The sequence below is a fragment of the Hemitrygon akajei genome, chromosome 1, assembly GCF_048418815.1.
Source record: "Hemitrygon akajei chromosome 1, sHemAka1.3, whole genome shotgun sequence".
NCBI classification, from domain to species: Eukaryota; Metazoa; Chordata; class Chondrichthyes; order Myliobatiformes; family Dasyatidae; genus Hemitrygon; species Hemitrygon akajei.
This window is the reverse complement of record NC_133124.1, coordinates 101,668,419-101,686,699: the sequence shown is the minus strand read 5'-3', so window position 1 is coordinate 101,686,699 and position 18,281 is coordinate 101,668,419. Positions and strand designations below refer to the sequence as shown.

The 18,281-nt window shown below is 38.0% G+C and overlaps 1 protein-coding gene across 4 annotated transcripts in view; it reads left to right on the top strand.

Annotated features, from left to right (window-relative positions):
- phf20l1 (PHD finger protein 20 like 1) overlaps positions 1-18,281 on the top strand; it is a 102,613-nt gene that overhangs the window by 62,182 nt on the left and 22,150 nt on the right. For 3 of the 4 annotated variants that reach the window (XM_073048560.1, XM_073048552.1, XM_073048570.1), the window contains exons 11-14: positions 7,265-7,450; positions 10,111-10,398; positions 14,447-14,662; positions 16,748-16,798. In XM_073048560.1, coding sequence (XP_072904661.1) covers positions 7,265-7,450; positions 10,111-10,398; positions 14,447-14,662; positions 16,748-16,798 — 741 coding nt within the window. The remainder of the gene's footprint in view (positions 1-7,264; positions 7,451-10,110; positions 10,399-14,446; positions 14,663-16,747; positions 16,799-18,281) is intronic. The other variant, XM_073048578.1, reaches the window with a different exon arrangement.

Here is an 18,281-nt window from a genome sequence, read left to right as displayed (position 1 = left end):
CATATTGTAATTAAAACTTTCTCTTCCAGTCACTGGTGTCATCAAAGCCTAGAGTTTTCTTTAAGTCAGGTAGCAACACTTGATATCCTTATTGTTAATGTTAGGGTCAGCAATAAAGTACAAGCAGTCAGTGATCAAATTTAGCCACAAAAGCTTAAAAGAAATCAATAATTGGATTTTCGATTTTTATTTTTGAACAAAACCTTGTTATAAGTAATTAGCACAGGTAGACCTCCATGATTAAATGTTTGCATTGTGCACACAACATCCAGAAGTTATAACTTACATGATTTTCCCTTTCCCTATTGCATCACTTGCATAATGAGCTTGAACACCACCACAGTAGGGATTGGGGATAAAAGTACTACACATTACTGAATGGCTGTAATAGACAATGGGCATCTAGTTTATGCAATCTCTAAACTCTGTAACTTGTAAACCTTTCTCGAGCTTTAAGTTCACTTTGTGTCTATTTATGCATGTAAACTTTTTAAAAAAAACTCTACCTAACTGGCGTGGCTGAAATTTCTGATGTTAATTTCTAATTTTGCAACATGAAGATGATATCCATGTTTATGACATAACTAGTTCCTTTAATAGAACCATATGACAGCAATTATACTGTACAATTTTTTTAAGTGTCAAATTGCAGCATGGCTCCCAACAATTAACTTTAATATATAAATTACTAAATCTACAATATTTTCCCTTTGAATGAATGATATGCTGTATTTGAACAGAACTGTACTTTTTCCAAAAAGGACAACTAGCTGGCGATCCATTTTGTTTCTCTTACTGAAAAAGGGTCATGAATATTTCAAAGCTTTTATCATTTTTCTTAAGATTGAAAGCTGGGGTTGTTATCTAGGACAGTACCATTGAAATAAAAGGAAAACAGGAATTGATTTGTAAGATTTCAAGCTTTGTTTTAAATGTAAGAGAGACGGAAATGCTGAATTAGGCTATTTAAATATGTTCATTGGTGATGCAAAGGCGAATGAAGGAAAATGCAGAGGAATGGTCACCATGACATCCAGCAAGATGTTTATAATTGAAAATGAATGATGAAAACTAGAGTTTAATGAATAATCACCTCCAATTGAGTCCTCGTGATTAGGAGGGAATTACCTGCCAGCGGAAGTGGTGGATGCTGGTTTGATTTCAACATTTAAAAGACATTTGGATAGGTACATGAATTGGAGGGCTACGGTCTGGATGCAAGTCAATGGAACTAGGCAGCATAATAGTTCAGCATGGACTAGATGGGCAAAGGGCCTGTTTCTGTGCTATAGTTATCTATGACTACAATAAAAGCTGTTTAGTGTGAGTTATGAGAAGGATGTGTTTAAACCTGGATAAGAAAATCTTGTGGACAGCTTTTATGCTGGAGATGTACCATTTGATGGCAGAGGGATTAATTTAACACATAGTGGAGTGTAGTAGTAGGGTGTTTTCTGGTTGCAACATCCATGGTTAATTGGCTTAACACTAAGTAACATGACAAGCACATCAGGGCTTAAAAACCAAGGCAAATTTGACAAGCTGAAGAAAGGCATACGGATCAAAATATAAAATTTTAAAGTAAAATTAGTAGTGTTTACAAAATTAACAGATTAATTGATGAAGTGAACCTGTAGTATTTAAAATTGTAAGGCAAAGCAATATGTACTCAAACCTGCAAAAGCTAAAAATAGGACAGGAAATGCTTTACAGGAACATATAAAATGGATTCCATGAAAAGCTGCAGAGATTAAAGTCTCTGAAGCTTTGTAAGTCATAGCTGGAAGCTGACGTAAGAGGATATTTTGTGGTTATATGGTCATCATTAATGATAACTACTTTGTGATTTGGTCACAGCAGGGATATCTGTAAAAAAATATATATACCAAAATGTTATAAGCATGCAATGCCGCAAGGTCTGTTCGGAAATTTTCCTTTCCTGAATAGTTTCAGGGTAGCATGGACTAGTAAGGCTGAGATGGAAAACAAACTAATGTAGAAACAAATCATACACATGGGAAAGGAAGCTGACTGATTAAAAAGAACAGAGAAATATTGAAATTTGATATGGTCAGGAAAAGGTTAGGTGAATTTGGGGAATGATTTTGGCTCAGGAGTGAAAACAAAAAAGTCAGTTTATGGGTAAATAGAAATAAACTCAAATTGTAACTGGTTTTTCAATGATGAAACAAAATATATATCCATGAAAACAAGTATTCTTAATGATGCATACAATTGCTTTATATCTTCCATACAGTTTCTATTTTGATGATGAAAGGACTCTCAAATTCAATTTTTTCCATACCCCTCCCATCCATTTACTTATCTAAAGTTCTCTTAAATGTTGAAATTATTTCAGCTGCAAGCTTGTTTCACACTCTCTCCACCCTCTAAGTGAAGAAGTTCCTCTCATGTTCCCCTTAAATATTTCACCTTTCACCTATAACTTATAGTCTCACTAAACCTCAGTGGAAAAAGCCTTGCATTTACCCTATTAATACAGCTCATAAATTTGTATACTTCTATTAATTCCCCTTATTCTCCTAATCTCCAGGGAATAAAATCCTAACCTATTCAACTTTTCTCTATAACTCAGGTCCTCAAGTTCCAGCAATATTCTTGTAAATTTTCTTTGTATTCTGTCAATCATACTGATGTCTATCCAGTAGGTAGGTGACCAGAACTGCACACAATACTCCAAGTTATGCCTCACCAATTTCTTATACAACTTCAATATAACATTCAAGCTCCTGTACTCAGTCCTTTGATTTATGAAGGCCAGTGTGCCAAAAGCTCTCTACAACCTTATCTACCTATGGTGCCATTTCTATGGTATTATAGATATGTATTCCCAGATCCCTTTGTTTTACTGCACTCCTCAGTGCACTGCGTTTCACCATGTAACTCTAACCCTGGTTTGTCCTCCCAAAGTGCAACACCTAACAGTTGGCTGCATTAAATTCCATCTGCCATTTGTCTGTCCATTTTTCCAGTTTGTGCAGATCATACTATAAGCTTTGATAGTCTTCCTTGCTGTGTCTGATGCTATTTGCAAATTTGCTGATCCAGTTTACCATATTTTCATCTATTTCATTGATACAGATGACAAACAACACCAGGTGCAACACCGAACCCTGTAGTGCACCACTAGTCACAGACCTGCAGTCAGGGAGTCCACCATCTGCTACCACTCCTCTCTAGCTTCCCCTGCTTAAACCAATGTTGAATGCAATTTATGACTTCATCCTGAGTACCAAGTGACTGAACCTTTTTGACCTTCTCGGCCTTGCTAGCGTCCTTTAATGTGGCCCCTTTGGAGCACGTGGCAATTTTCTGGACAATTGGACCCCAATACTCTTCACTTTTTGCACATGTAGTATAATTGATTTTTATGGTAAACCTGGTGAGTACAAAGTGAGCTGTAAACCAAGCTTAGAGAGTTTAAAAACAGGACAATCTAGAATACAGTTTTCAGCTAGAAAACTGAAGGTAAATGAAATGTTGGCCTTCATTACTAGAGGGGTTGAATTTAAGAGCAGGGAGGTTATGCTGCAACTGTACAGGGTACTGGCGAGGCCGCACCTGAAATACTGTGCATTTCTGGCATCCTTACTTGAAGAAGGATATACTGTCTTTGGATGTGATGCAGAGGAGGTTCACCAGGTTGATTCCGGAGATGAGGGGGTTAGACTATGAGGAGAGAATGAGTTGCCTGGGACTGTACTTGCTCGAATTCAGAATGAAAGGAGATCTTATAGAAACATATATAATCATGAAAGGGATAGATAAAATAGAAGTAGGAAAGTTGTTTCCACTGGTAGGGCAAACTAGAACTATGGGACATAGCCTCAAGATTCGAGGCAGTAGATTTAGGATGGAGATGAGGAGGAACTACTTCTCCAAGAGAGTGGTGAATCTGTGGAATTCTCTGCCCAATGAAGCAGTGGAGGCTAGCTCAGTGAATATATTTAAAACAGGTTGGATAGATTTTTGCATAGTAAGGGATTAAGGGTCATGGGGAAAAGGCAGATAGCTGGAGATGAGTCCATGGTCAAATCAGCCATGATCTTATTGAATGGCGGAGCAGGCTTGATGGGCCAGATGCCTTCTCCTGCTCCTATTTCTTAAGTAAACTATAGCTTATCAAAACAATACATAATTCATACACCATCTCCAACTACAGCCTATTACTGATCCTGACCAACACTGGGTGTTCTCAATCGTATTTCAGTTACATCCCTGGTGTGCAGTCTGAACACTAGGTAGCACCTGGCCTGAACTCTTTTTGCCCTCTGAACCTCACTGTATCACACCCTGGGCTAATGAGCAAGGCAGATGTGAAACATTGGAAAGTCTACAAATTGCACAACTCTTAGCTTCTTCCCTCATTTATTTTTAATGAGATCCAACCCTCCCAATGTTTCTTTTCCTTGTAATTATTCAGTGCCCATTCTGAGAAACTTCCTGAAAGGAACAGTAAAGATCTGTCTGCATTAACTGTTCTTCGACTTTTCTGCCAGTGGCTTGAAATATTTTGATTACTGTCAAGACTGCAGGTGGCTTTAAATGGAGGTTGATATGGTAAAAATTAAGATTCTTGTAAGCATCATGTGGTAGAAAGATTATTGAATCTATTTTGACATGCATTGAACTTGCTTTTAAGTACTGTTTTTTTCATGGCCTTACATTATTTAAGGCATTTCTAGCCAGTGATTTACCCATGTAATCCATTCACTGTAATAGACAAATTCTTTATTTCTCACATTTGTTATATTCAAAAAAAATTAATTCTGTCTCTGGAAAAGACATTATTGTACACTCTCTTGTTAGGATTCCTAGCTTCAAATGTGCCTTCTTTTAAGCTATTATCAATATTATTGATCAGTTGTCATTTCACGTAAATGATTAAAGCTGATGTGTAAAGCAGGTGGGTGAGCTAATACAACAGCTAGAGGTAAACAGCAAAAAGAATTAATCTGGAAGAAAAGAATAAGTAATAATTTTAGATTGCATCTTTTATTGGAGTTCCCCTGAGGAATAGACTTTAGCAGTACTTGCTGATGACTGGACATTTTGAACTTTGCCCTTATTTCAGAGGATGTTTGTCAATCCCATATGGAGAGTTTACCCTGTGATATTATTTCAAACTACAGTGTAAAACAAGTAAATATAAATGTTGAACAATTAATTGCACAGACCCTTGAGTGAAGGGTCTTTTAATGTGAAAAATGTTATGAGCTAAGACAATACAGAGGTTGATGTTTTGCACAGGTCTATATAAGAATAATGGCATGCCTTTTTGGATAATTTAATGAATAATCAGATGAATAAATGCTTCACCATTAGAGTCTCAGACAATGGTGGTGACTGGATGCTACAATATGGCTCACCAGCAAAGGAAACACAATAAGTTTTGAGAAACCTACTCAAAATGTGAAAGGGAGGAGCAGCAGGATGTGGTGAGTTGGTGAGATCAAGTTTGAGTTCTTAAAATTTTGAGAGAGTTTAGGAAGAAAGGAAACTGAAGGAAGATAGAATTCTGTAGCATTAAGATCCTCTCTAGAAAAGGCCAGGTAAAGAGTAGGGGAAAAAATCCATGTTCTCAAGATATGTAAGGGTACCTCACAGCCAATGATATATTGGCTGTGTAATATCCTCTGTTTCATTTGTTAAGAATTTCTATCACAGTATGAAGAATTCACAAAGATATAGTCTACAACTAAAGCAGTAGATTATTTATAAACGTGACAGAAAAAGAGTGAGGAGTTTTGGACTATCTTGTCAGTTTGAAGTGCTTCTGTGTATTGTTAGATGCCTTCTAGATAAGGGAGCAGTTGCCTAATTGTTGATGAGCTGGATATTTTTGGAACTAGAGTATTGTTACAAAGTAATTGCAAGAATGTGAAAAGAAAATGAGCTTACAAAACTTGGCTGTTGTTATGGTAAATGTAGAAGTTTGATTCATTCCATTAGTGTGATGAATTGGAGTAATTTCCATCAAGTAGTTCATACAATTTTCTACTCATCAACTTAAATTTTCAGCATGATTATTTTATAATATCAGCAGTCTGAGGTTGATTCTCATGTTTTTTTCTATATTATTTCAATTTTATTTGTAATAAATATTGTTCTATCTTTGAACTATTCACATGTTCTAATGCTCTAACCAATCAGCTCAACTGATGCTGGAAGTTTAATGATGAATACAGAAAATATTAATGCTAAATGTCTGCAAAAATAAACTAGAATATGACCTTCATTAGTCAGTGTTTAAAATGGAGTTTCTTATTACAGCGGTTGCTTTCAGGACATTATGGTAACTGATAGATTTCAGTTGTTTTCTGTTTTATTGATTACTTTTGCTCCTCAGCTGTAGAGCTGTGATCTGTTGAGTTGGAGTCTTCCTTTCTCCAACCAATGCGAAGTTTTGCATTGTTGTCTCAATATTGTGGGTAATGTATGTTCTGAGTTGATCCTTTTTAAATGATTATTACTGGTTAGGGCCGACCATGGGTGTTGTGTCCCAGCTGTCTACATGACACACAAGTCGGGGAAGTACGATATGGAGTGCAAGCTGTTGCTGATGTAGTAGGCTCCCCCTCTCCATGCAGCTGATGAAGCTGAAGGAATGACAGGGACCAATACAATTTGGCACCAGCAGCATTCCGAGAGTTGCCAGTCAGTGTTGAACGCAACGTAGAACTGCCTTAGGGTCTCAGCTCTGGATTTTTCCTTGGAGTGTACTCTTGAAGTCTTTCGTGTGAATGGCTATAGCCACAAGGCAGTGGAGGTTGAGACCAGAATTTTCCTTCTAGATAAGCTGCTGACCACTGCTCACAAGCCCCATCTGCCCAAAGTGTCTGGTTTTAAGACGGCAGTAACCAGCCTTTGCCCCTTTTCCTGTCAGTAGTAGCTGAGCCACATATGAAAGCCAGGAGATGGACCTGGTTTGATACACACACCATTGGGAGCATTTAATAGATAGTGGGAGCTTATCCCTACTACTACTCCCAGCTATAATAACCATAACGGAATCAATGATTATCAGCTGCTTAATACCTACATTTATATAATTACAGCATTGAGACCTCCAAAAGTGCTATTGCTTTAGAATTCATTCTTATTAGGCAAGCATTCTTAAAATATTAGTAGTCATTGTGAATTTTCAAGCAATTTTCTGTTCCTATGTAATTTTGTGATAAATAAACATTCTCCTGCGATGCATACACATCATTCACTTGTGCTGCTTCTGTTTTTGGTTCAGGATCTGACATTTGCCAGCAACTACATGGAGGGTCCAGTTCCTTTGAGTTCAGTGACTTGGTGCCTCTTGACCTCTCCCAGAATTCTAGGCACAAGATCCCAGCGTCTGTTTCTTCTCTTCAACGCCATGATGAAGAACAAACAATGAAACATTCTAAAACAATAACCATGGCTGCTTCATCATCAGGTTGGTGTTACTAGGAAGTGAGTTGTTGGGGAGGGGTGTAGGAGGGTTGGTTGCATTTTTGTGTTTGATGACTAGGATGAATTCCCAGCATAAGAGCGCTGATGTAACCAGTACTAAAAGGATTTTAATAATAACTAAATTTGTATAAATAGAGATGCACTATTGACAGTGCTTCTGTGCTGGAAATTCTGGCACAAATTTCCCCCCTCTGTTTGTGCTTTCACAACAGTGATTCGCCCAATGTGAAGACACTGCCTCTACAAGAATTTGGAAGTAACTCGGAAAATGTGTAGCTTGGGTGGTTGATGGTTGAGTTGAGTTGTTCTCCAATCTTGGCAATTGTATGGTAACAAAACGTTTGCAAGTGGATTGCCAAAATCAGAGAACAATTCAACCCAACCAAGTACTTGGAAAATATGGGATCACCACTCAACACTCACCAGTATGGCTGCACCCTACCTGAGTGCTGAGTGCAAGCCATTGCCAGGGACTGACTCCAAGTATTGATAGACCGGTTGGATTCTCTTTGATTGTCTTCTGTTGGATGTGATAGAAACTGCAACTACTGCCTCAGCTTATCCGCATAGCAAAGCTCAGCTTGGTGAGCATGATTAACAAGCTCACGGCGGTCACTGCCAATTGAGAGAACATGCAATCGAAGAGGCGGGTCAACAAATGGAGCAGCAAGTCTCCAGTAATAGCCCCTGCTAAACACAACTGGACATAGTGCAACTCTGAGCCCCTCACCTCAGTACTGAATGGCGCAGCACTGAGATTTGCAGCACCAGCTCTCTTAGACACCCTCTCCTTACCTAACCATGAGTGATTCCTTGCTGCAGGAATGCCAGCAGAGGGCCAGTTTTGCACCATGTTCCTCATGCACCCTGAGCCTTTCCAAGTATGGATTAATCTATCTCTTTAATTTTTTTCTGACTATTTAAGTCAGTGTAATTAACTTGCTTTTTCCTGCTGCTGTTCTTGAATAAGGGCACCAGATTTTATGCCTTCTCATAAAAGCTGTCAAGTCATTTGACAGCTCACCACAGAAGATTTAGCTCTCCATAAAGACTCCAGAAATCTCCTCCCTTGCCCTCCATGGCTACTTGGCCTTGGGGTTTAGCTACCTGATCAAGTAATAAATACCTAGTGCAGTAAGTAAGCATGTTGGCCAAATCAGATTTACTTATCAGATCCAGCATCTGTATCTCATGGGCCTCTACTTTCCACCCTCCAGCTGCTGCCCCTACCTTCACCCTCCTCTCCCATCACCTCTCTCCTTCTGCTCTTTTCTCCTTTACCTTGTCTGTTTCCACCAATCACACCCAGCCTCCATCTCCCAACTCCACTCATCACTCTCTCCTACTTGGCTCCACCTGCCTATCATCCCTCCCTCTGGTGAGGTCCACCTACCACTAACCAGCCCTTGCCTTACCCCCCTCTCTTTCATACTGGAAGTCCTCTCTCTATGCTGTCAGTCCTGATACAGGGTGTCAACCTGAAACATCAGCCATTCCTTTCCCTCCACTTACGTTGCCTGATCTGCCGAGTTCCTTTACTGGTTTATCTTTTGTTTTGGATTCAAACATTTGCCGTCTCTTGTTTCACCAATGGGTACTTAGTGTCGTCAGCTACTGTCCACAAATCAGAAACCTGTACTGAACAAAGTCATTACTTACTTGTGAGTATTAACCACTGAAATATATAGAGGACATTTGTTAATAGGATAGATTTTTTTATTACATTTGTACTTAGTTAATGATATTCTGAAGAGTAAAATTGAAAATAGGGATTTGTTATCTCTTTACAGAGTCTGCATAGACGTGAGTGGACTCTTGATGTATCATAACAATTGAAAACCTTAAGTGCTACAGAAGTTTCCATTTAGGTTTCGACTATGTCAAGTTGCAAAATTCACTGAGGTGCCAGTTAAACACAAGCTCATGTATACTGTGAGGAATCCTCCAGTACTGAATTTGGTTTTGTATGAAGTACAGTGTTATCAATTTTGTAAAGTAAAAGGAATAACAACCACAGCCTTCCATGCACAAACTAAAACAATACAAATATGAGTGCAGAAATTAAAACCATGGTTCAGGATTGATGTTTTTGTATGCCAGCAGGTTCCCAACCAGCTAGAAATATAAAATGCTGGAAACACTCAACAAGTCAGGTAGCATCTGTGCAAACAGAAACAATTAATATTTCAATCCAACACCCTTTGTCGGAAAGAAAGAAAGTTGATAAAAGCACAAATACTGGAACTGCTGAGCTGTTCAGGCAGAAGTAAAACAGTTAACCTTTCAGGTTAATAAGCATGCATTAACAATGAAGGAGAGTAATTGCCCTAATTTAATTCAGAAAATTAACAGAGTTGATAGCTGGATAGAAAAAAAATATATCAAAACTATACATTGATGTAGTAAGTTTAGGGAGAAGTTTGAATCTTAATGATAGAAAACTCTATAAGAGAGGTTGATCACTAATAAAGCCAGGATGCATTAACTTCATGAAGAAAAACAGAATGCTGTAAGAAAAGATGCACAGTTGAAAACAAATGAATTTAGAGGCATCATCCTTCATTTGAATTCTCATTGTGGTTTTAAATATTTATTTTCTTACATTTTAATATGGTGCTCACTTTCTTTCTGCTCTTGACCCAGTAACTAATGCCAAACAAATGGAGGATCCATTAGCTCCCAAAGAAATGGTCATAGAACTTGACTGCAACAAGTTCAAGTGCATGTTTCCCAGGTGCTTCAAGACTTTTCGTAAGGCCAAATTGCTAGATTACCACATTAAGTATTACCACAGTGCAGAGAAAGGATTTGACCCTAACGTCGGATACCCGGAGAGCAGGATGCAAACTCGTGCTACCTCTGTGGGCACACTAACATCAAAAGAGGACAGCCTAGGGCTGAAGAGAGGAAGGCCATTGCTAACCGTAACTTGTAAGTATGGATGATTTGTTTGGATCTGTAGAGATGATCATTGCAGGAATCAACATAAAGAGCAAATGTATAGATTTTTTATTCAAAGCAATTTAGGGAAATGTTGCACCAGTTTCTCTTATGTTCATGTTATTGCTTCCATTAAGAAGCATTTATCCATGCAACATTGTCTGGCGCTACAAAGTACTGAATCTGTCAATTTTCAAAATTATATGAATACATAAATACATTTTTTAAAATACTATGGCAGATCCATTCACTCCCAATATGACAAAGGAATTGTCATAGAACTTGACTCCAATATGTTCAGCTGTACATTTCCCAGAAAGAAAAAAAATTATAGAAATACTCAGAAGGCTAGTCAGAATCTGTGGGGAAGAGCAAGTTAACAGTAGAAGTTAAAGCCCCTTTCAGCATAATTCGCAAAAGACAGCAGTAAAACAAGTTTTAAGATGCAGAAATAGAAACAAAAAGTGCTGAAGGAAGCAGGTTATGCAGCATCTGTGGGAGAGAATTAAAGTTAACAGTCCAGGTGATGCACCATCAATAACTCTTGGAGACGTGAGGCGAGATATAGGCTTTTATTGGCTGGAAGAAAGAACAAGCAGCAATTGACCACCACACTGCATCCTGGAGACTGAGGCCGGGGCGGTGTCCCCAATCGCCTTTATACCGGGGTCCGTGGGAGGAACCACAGGAGCAGTCAGCGGGGGGGGGGGGGCGTGTCCAGACAGGTATATGTAGTTCACCACACCAGGTCGATGAACCTTCATCACAGTTGGAAAAAGGAGAAAAGATATGTGTTTAAAATTGCAGAGAGCAAGAGATGGAGAGAATAAAGGGCTGTCTATGATAAAGTGCATACAGGTGCTGTAGCCAAGTGATCAAATTGCTGCTGGTACATACTGAGAGAGGAAGATGAATATTGGTGAATCATAGCTGATCTGTCTGGAGGAGTGTAAATGGAGGAATATGAATGAGGACTGTAGAGGGAATAAGAACAAATGCTGGAGCTATAAGATGCAGAACTCATCAGTTATTGGGAATCTGAAGTAATAAAAAAAATCCTGGAAATATTCAGCATATTAATTGTTCAGTTATTCCACCCGCTGTCTCAATGTTTCAATCTCCCGTGATGCTTCAGTTGGCAACACTAACAAGGAATGGGGTCATCCATGAGGGCTACCAAAAGCGCATGTCTTCTAGGCCGCTACTGGAGATCAAAAAGTGGCTGGTCGGTGAGCTCAGGGAGCGGGAACTCACTGCATGAAGAACCACAGTTTGAGTGCAGCTGTAGATTATGAGCTCCGACAGGACCCCACCCACCTTGAAAAGGAAAGAAGAGACATTAAGAGGAATTTAAGATGTTTCGTAGATGAGCTCGGAAGAAATCGCTCTCTGGCGCCATCATAGCTCCTCCTAATGATATACAGTTGTATCTCTGGAGAAAGTTAAACTGAATTGATGTATCATATTGGCCAATTTTGACAGAGGAAACTAAAAAACATGCTTCAATCTGCAGCCTAAGTGTAACAGATGCACTTACCCCTGACCTGGTGTGGAGGGCTGAGCATGCAGATTTTCTGCACCAAAAGACATCACATGAGTGAATAGTAAAAATGTACATTTGTGGTCACAGCTCTGCGGTACGTTGAAAGTGAAAATATACTTCTGAGGTCAGAGCTCTGCAATACATTGATAGTGAAAATGTACATAGGAGGTCACAGCTCTGCAGTACATTGATTGTCTGCAACAGGGAAGGGAAGTTGTTGCCAAAACATTACTCCTGTGAAAATGGCAAGACTCTGCAAACATTTTTAAATTTTCTCTGATATTGTGGTATTTAAAAACAATTGATGCGTAAATAATTTAAAATTCAGAATTTTTTGAGGTAAAAAATAATTACCTCATAATTTAAAACACACAATTAAAAACATTAATGTAAGTAAAATAAAAAAAGGAACTTATGTTTTCTAGTCTAAGCTAGAGGAGTAAAATTACTGAAATAGTGTCAAGTTTATTATCACAGGCATGTGTCATGAAAATTTGTTAACTTAGCAGCAGCAGTTCAATGCTTTACCATTCCTTTGCAAAATTTCCTTTCTCTGTAAGAATTTGTAGCTGTGTTGAGAGAAGTGTTTGTCATCCTCTATTTAATATCAGATCAATTGTCCAATAACAAAGGGATATTGGTGGAAATTGAAGACAGGTTGCTGTCATGGATCTTAATTCATCAGAGTACATATGGAGCAGATGATGCACATTAGAACATCAGATTAAGGAATGTAATAGATGTGGAAAAGCAGGGTAAAAATAATATATAAAAAAATATATAAAAATAAATAATAATATATAAATATATCTAGTTGTCTTGAGAGCAACCAGAAGACAACTGATGCTATGGTTTGCAAAGCTCTCAATTGCTGGGATTGTCCATGATTTCTGGTCAAAAGTATATTAATTAATAGAGATCAATCAGTATTATTAGACATCATCCTCATCATCAGCATTAACCTCCTTATCGTCATTGTGATAGGGACTATGATTTATCATTGCTTCAGTAATTCCTGCATTCTTAATCCCATACTGAAGCTCCTTTAATTTGTTCCTGATTTGTGAGTGCCATAGCAATGCCTTAAGTACAGATAAAGAAGGCCTGATTCATTCCTTGAAATAGCACCAATTGTGCCCTATAATTGTATTCAACTTTTTCTTAATTGATTCCAGTATATTCTAAAATTAAAATGATGATCATTTGAATATTACCATTTTGCTATGTGACAAAATAAAGTGTATATGACTTTTGAATCAATGAATGTTCATTGTCTTTAACTTTCAGTTTTGCATATTCAGGGATATTGGTGATGTCTATAAGTGTGGTAAATTCTCAAAACTAAGGTGTTACGTGCCTGCATTGAAGCATCTGATACAGTGCTAAAAAGTGCAGGTAGAAAACTACTATTATGTTTGTTTTGCAGACAGGTGAAAAATAATATTACTATTATTCAGTTCAGCTCAAGTGGTTGCAAATTCCTAACCGTGCAGTGTGAAGTGGAGAAATACTTTGTGTATTGCTGCCTTACATCATTGTCTTTTTGATCCTCAGCATCTTTTTTTTTTCAGTAAATGTAAAAGTATCCTAAATAAAAATAAGCTCCATTAGCTCCTTCTCTTTCAGCTTGTACATTATAGTGTGCCATATTAGCCATAACACCGTAGTGGATCCACCATGAGATTACTAATAGAACAGCCAGTTTAACCAATGCTAAGTCTTGTTTCTTATCACCAATGTTTGGTCCAGTTGTATGCAGCTCCAGCCACTGCAAGCAGTATCGTAGCTTAGAATTCATAAGAGATAGTGCTTATTTGTACTGAGTCAATGGAAAAAGAAATTGTTCAACAAAAGCAAGACAAGTTTTTCACTGTATCTTGGTACTTGTGATGATTATAAACCAAAACCAATGCCATTCTATCACATGAAATGAGTTTATAGTGAATCATTTTGCTCCACACCCCATTTTCTTTGCAATGATTATAAGCTTATTTTATATCATCAGCATTGAGCAGTTTCACTTCTCGTGTGTACTTAGGTTTCAGTTACTGTATGCCCTGCTGCATGTGATACTTTTACCTCCTCACTCTTTCTCTTCCCCCCATCACCACTTCCCTGTCACTACCACCCAACCTCATTGCCCATAGAACCAATATATTTTCCATTCTTATTGGGAAAAATAAATGGTTTTTTTTGCTCCTATTCTAGTTACTATTTGTTAATTTTCAAGGCTAAATTCCATCTGTAGATGAATAGATCAGTGCTCTCAGAGTTGTAATGCTGATGTGAGAACAGTAGTACTTAAGCAAAAATTTCTCGGTGACTTTTGCTATATTCGTAGGGAGAATGTGTGTGTTTTTTGGCAAAAGTAGAATTGTTAGTCATTATGTTCCACTTTAATGTATGTTCAAATGGGTGACATTTTAATCTATTGCATTTAGCAGTAAAGAGATATCACTTTGGATTTTACAGCTGTGCGCTTTTCTAATCCCTTAGCACCACCGTCCCATCTCCCTGCTTTGCAGCCAGAGAAGTCTGACGATATATGCCTCAGATCTTCCAAAGTCTGCAAGAAAAAGCGATCATCTGCATCATTCGGTACAGACGAAGCAGACACTCATCCCATACCCTCTGTGAAGGAGAAGAACACAGAGATCGTGACTGAGAAGGTGGATCGGAGATGTGTTGACAGAGACAGAAATGCAGAAGTTGGTAAAAACCATTTCTGTTATTCCATAGAAGCAGGAACAGACTTACGGTGATTAACCTTGCTTAAAATTCCAAATTAATTAGTAACTGGAATTTTCACCATTCATCATGAATCTATATCTGGAAATTTCTTCCAGGTAACATTTACTCCTGGCACACAAAGTTGCCAACAATGCATTTATTGTATTTTTATTTTATTTTATTTAGATTTACAGCATAGGTAACAGACCTTTCTGGCCCAACAAGCCTATGTCACCTAATTACCCTACCAACCTATATGTTCTTGGACCATGGGAGGAAACTGGAGTACCCGAAAGAAACCCATGCGGTCACGAGAAGACGTACAATCTCCTTACAGACAGTGGCTGAATTGAACCTGGATTGCTGGCCCTGAAATAGCGTCGCACTAACCCCTACACTACTGTTCCACCCTGTATTTATTTTTTGCTGCATTGATTTACTGTTTTTGAAGCACAAATGAGATGACTAAAATTGCCTCTGAACTGCAGTTCAACTTGTCTCCGGTAGTGTAGGAGGCAAAGCAAAGAGATCTTGCTAGAGTAAGTTCCCAGTACCACCGTTGTCTTGGTACCTACTGGTACTCACCATTGCGCTCAGGTGCATTATTGCATTACAAGAAATTAAGCAGAGTGATTAAGTTACTCGAGTTTTCAATAACACTGTGATTGGCCCACATTGTCTGACCAGGAATCTGATATGTTGAGCATCTGTGATGGAACAATGAGCAAGCATCAGATTAAAAGACAGACCGATTTTGGAAATGTTAACTCCCACTCAGTAAATTCATTATAAGAGATTAACTGAGCTGACATTAGTTGAGGGTCCTTGCATGTTCAAAATATTAATTCTGAGATAGTTAATATTTTTCTTTTCTGTTTTGCAGACAGGTGAAAAAGTGAACGAACTTTTCTTTCATCTGTGGAGTAAATGAAACAATTACTTCCATGCTTTTAAGTTTAGAGATGCATTCAGAATTTTGGATCTTACGGTTTAATGTCATTGTTTTTGTTTTAAGTTTGCTTACTTTAATTTTCTCTCTCATCTGCCAAAGTTTTATCCTAGGAGGGCAATGGCACTTTGGTAATTTACTTAAGTGGCCTTTCATCTTGTGTGACCTGTGTTAGTGAGTGCTGGAAGCCTCGGTGAATGTGACGCTGAGCAAGGGAGCTGAGGCCAATCCTGTCCTTTTCTTACAAGAACACAAGCATTTCTAGCAGATATGGTGGAGAGCAATCATAGCTAAAATTCTTTAACATTAATTCTCATTGTATGAGGGCTAATACAGTTCGATTGCTGCAGTAAACAGTAAATAACTAGGTGTTTGAGTAATACTTAATGTCATTTTTCTTGCTCAGTGTTGGATGAGAAAGTGATGTTGCAATTTAATATTTTATAAAATCGTGGTAGACTGAGGGAATATTTCAGAATGCTTTAAAATGATTAGCGTTCTAATAGTAACTTTTTGTAAATGTTTAAATAGTTCAAAGTAAACTTATTATCAACTCACATATATGCCTACATAAAAACCTGAGATTCGTTTTCTTGTGGGCATACTCAATAAATCCAGGAACCATAATAGAATCAATGAAAGACTGCACCCAACAGGGTGGACAAACAATCAATGTGCAAAAGGCAACAAACTGTGCAAATACAAAAGAGAATAAATAAATAAATAAGCAATAAATCTCACAACATCAGATGCAGAGTCCTTGAAAGTGAGTCCATATGTTGTTGGAACATTTCAGTGATGGGGCGAGTGAAATTGTTCCCACTGGTTCAAGAGCTTGGTGTTTGAGGAATAATAACTGTTCCTGAACCTGTTAGTGTGAGTTCTGGGGCTCCTGTCCCTTCTTCCTGATGACCGCAGTGAAAAGAGAGCAAGACCTGGGTGGTGGGGATCCCTGGTGATGGATGCTGCTTTCCTGCGACAGTGTTCTGTGCAGATGTGTTCAATGGATGGGAAGACTTTACCCATGATGACTGGGGCACATCCACTACTCTTTGTAGGATTTTTGTTACTTTTTACTTTTTGTTACGTCTGAAGGAAGAATGTTAAACTTCCAACAGGAATAAAAACTGAAAAGAAGATGAAGAATGAAGAGAAGAGCTTATTGCTTGGTATGAAATAATGTTATATGCTAAAGTCTTTTCAAGACTGTATTGTCATTTATGTATTGTTTCTGTATGTGCTAACCAACAAGAGGTGAGACTTATAATGACTTATGAAGACCAGAAGCTTTATTCCTGGTTAATTCAATTTTCCAAAGAGGACTATGGAGCAGTTTTTTTTCTGCTTGTTCTCTAGTTTTTTTTTATTAAGGCATGCTTAATTTGCCTTGAAACTTTAACAAATTCGTACAAGATATAATCCTTGAAAACTGGGATAACATAAGAAAATAGCAGAAGTTTCAGATTAAATTCATCAAGAGCTAAGAAGAGGGAAAGAGGGGTATTTCAGCCTTCATAAAGTTTTGTCACCTGGGTTAGGTATGTGCCTAAAGCAGTAATGTTTCACAGGAAACTCCTGCATCTTATGTTTTCATTTCCAATTAGGTTCTCACTATCACCTGCCCCTTCTGAGTGCTGAATGTCAATTTGGCTTACTTTTAACTCCTTCTGAACCTAAACGTCTGTGGAGATATTAGTGCTGTTGGAAATATTTGCATGCAAGTTCCATTTGCCTTATATGCACCTCCATACTGTAGAAAGTTTCACTGAAGAGTATGAGAGGATGGGCCTTATACTCAACAAATCAAATGACCTCCACCTCCTGCCTCTGCTGCACCAGCCTACCCTCCAATAATGAAGCTTCCTGGTAAGATGTTGGAAATTCCATAGCTCAAGAACCATCTCTTGATGTAAGTAGAAATGATGAAATAATCCAAAATGTAATAGGAATTATACTTATGTTCCTGTACATTACAGAGAAATGTACAGGAGCATAAGCAGTGAAAAGATACCACCAACATTTCCTATCCAAAATCCTCCAAATTCACTGGAATAACACAGAAACTAATTTTAGTATTCCCTCTCAGGCCAACACCAATAGTTATATTCAGTCAGCTAAACAGGACAGGCTTCATCATTCCCAAGACCAGACTTCTGAAAAGGATGGTCTGTCCTAAATGTTCCTATGGAAAAAGATTACTGGACAACAAAAGATTCAAGGATATGCTTGAGAAAATGTAATATCCTACTGGCTCCTAGGAATCTCTGCCCATGATTATTGTAAGTGAAAAATGAGCTTTTAGATGGTCACTGAAAACCTCAAAGCCAAGCATTGTGAGCACACAAGGGTGTGTAAAGGAGAAAAGAACTTTACCATTTTACAAACTATCGACCTGCCTACCCATTCATCCACCTGCTGTTTCATTGATGAAAGAGTGTCTAATCCTATAATGCTTTCAGCAATCATCTCAGAAGACAGAGTAAAAGTGACTCCTCTTTGATTGAAAGGGGCTGCCTTAGATAAAGAATCTTAAAGTTGAAATATAATCTGCAGGCCTTTCATTTCAGGCAAGCTTGCTGCATCCAATAATTAATCTGAGAGGAAAATGTCATCAGAATATCATAGTTCAAAACATTCCCAATACAAAATGAT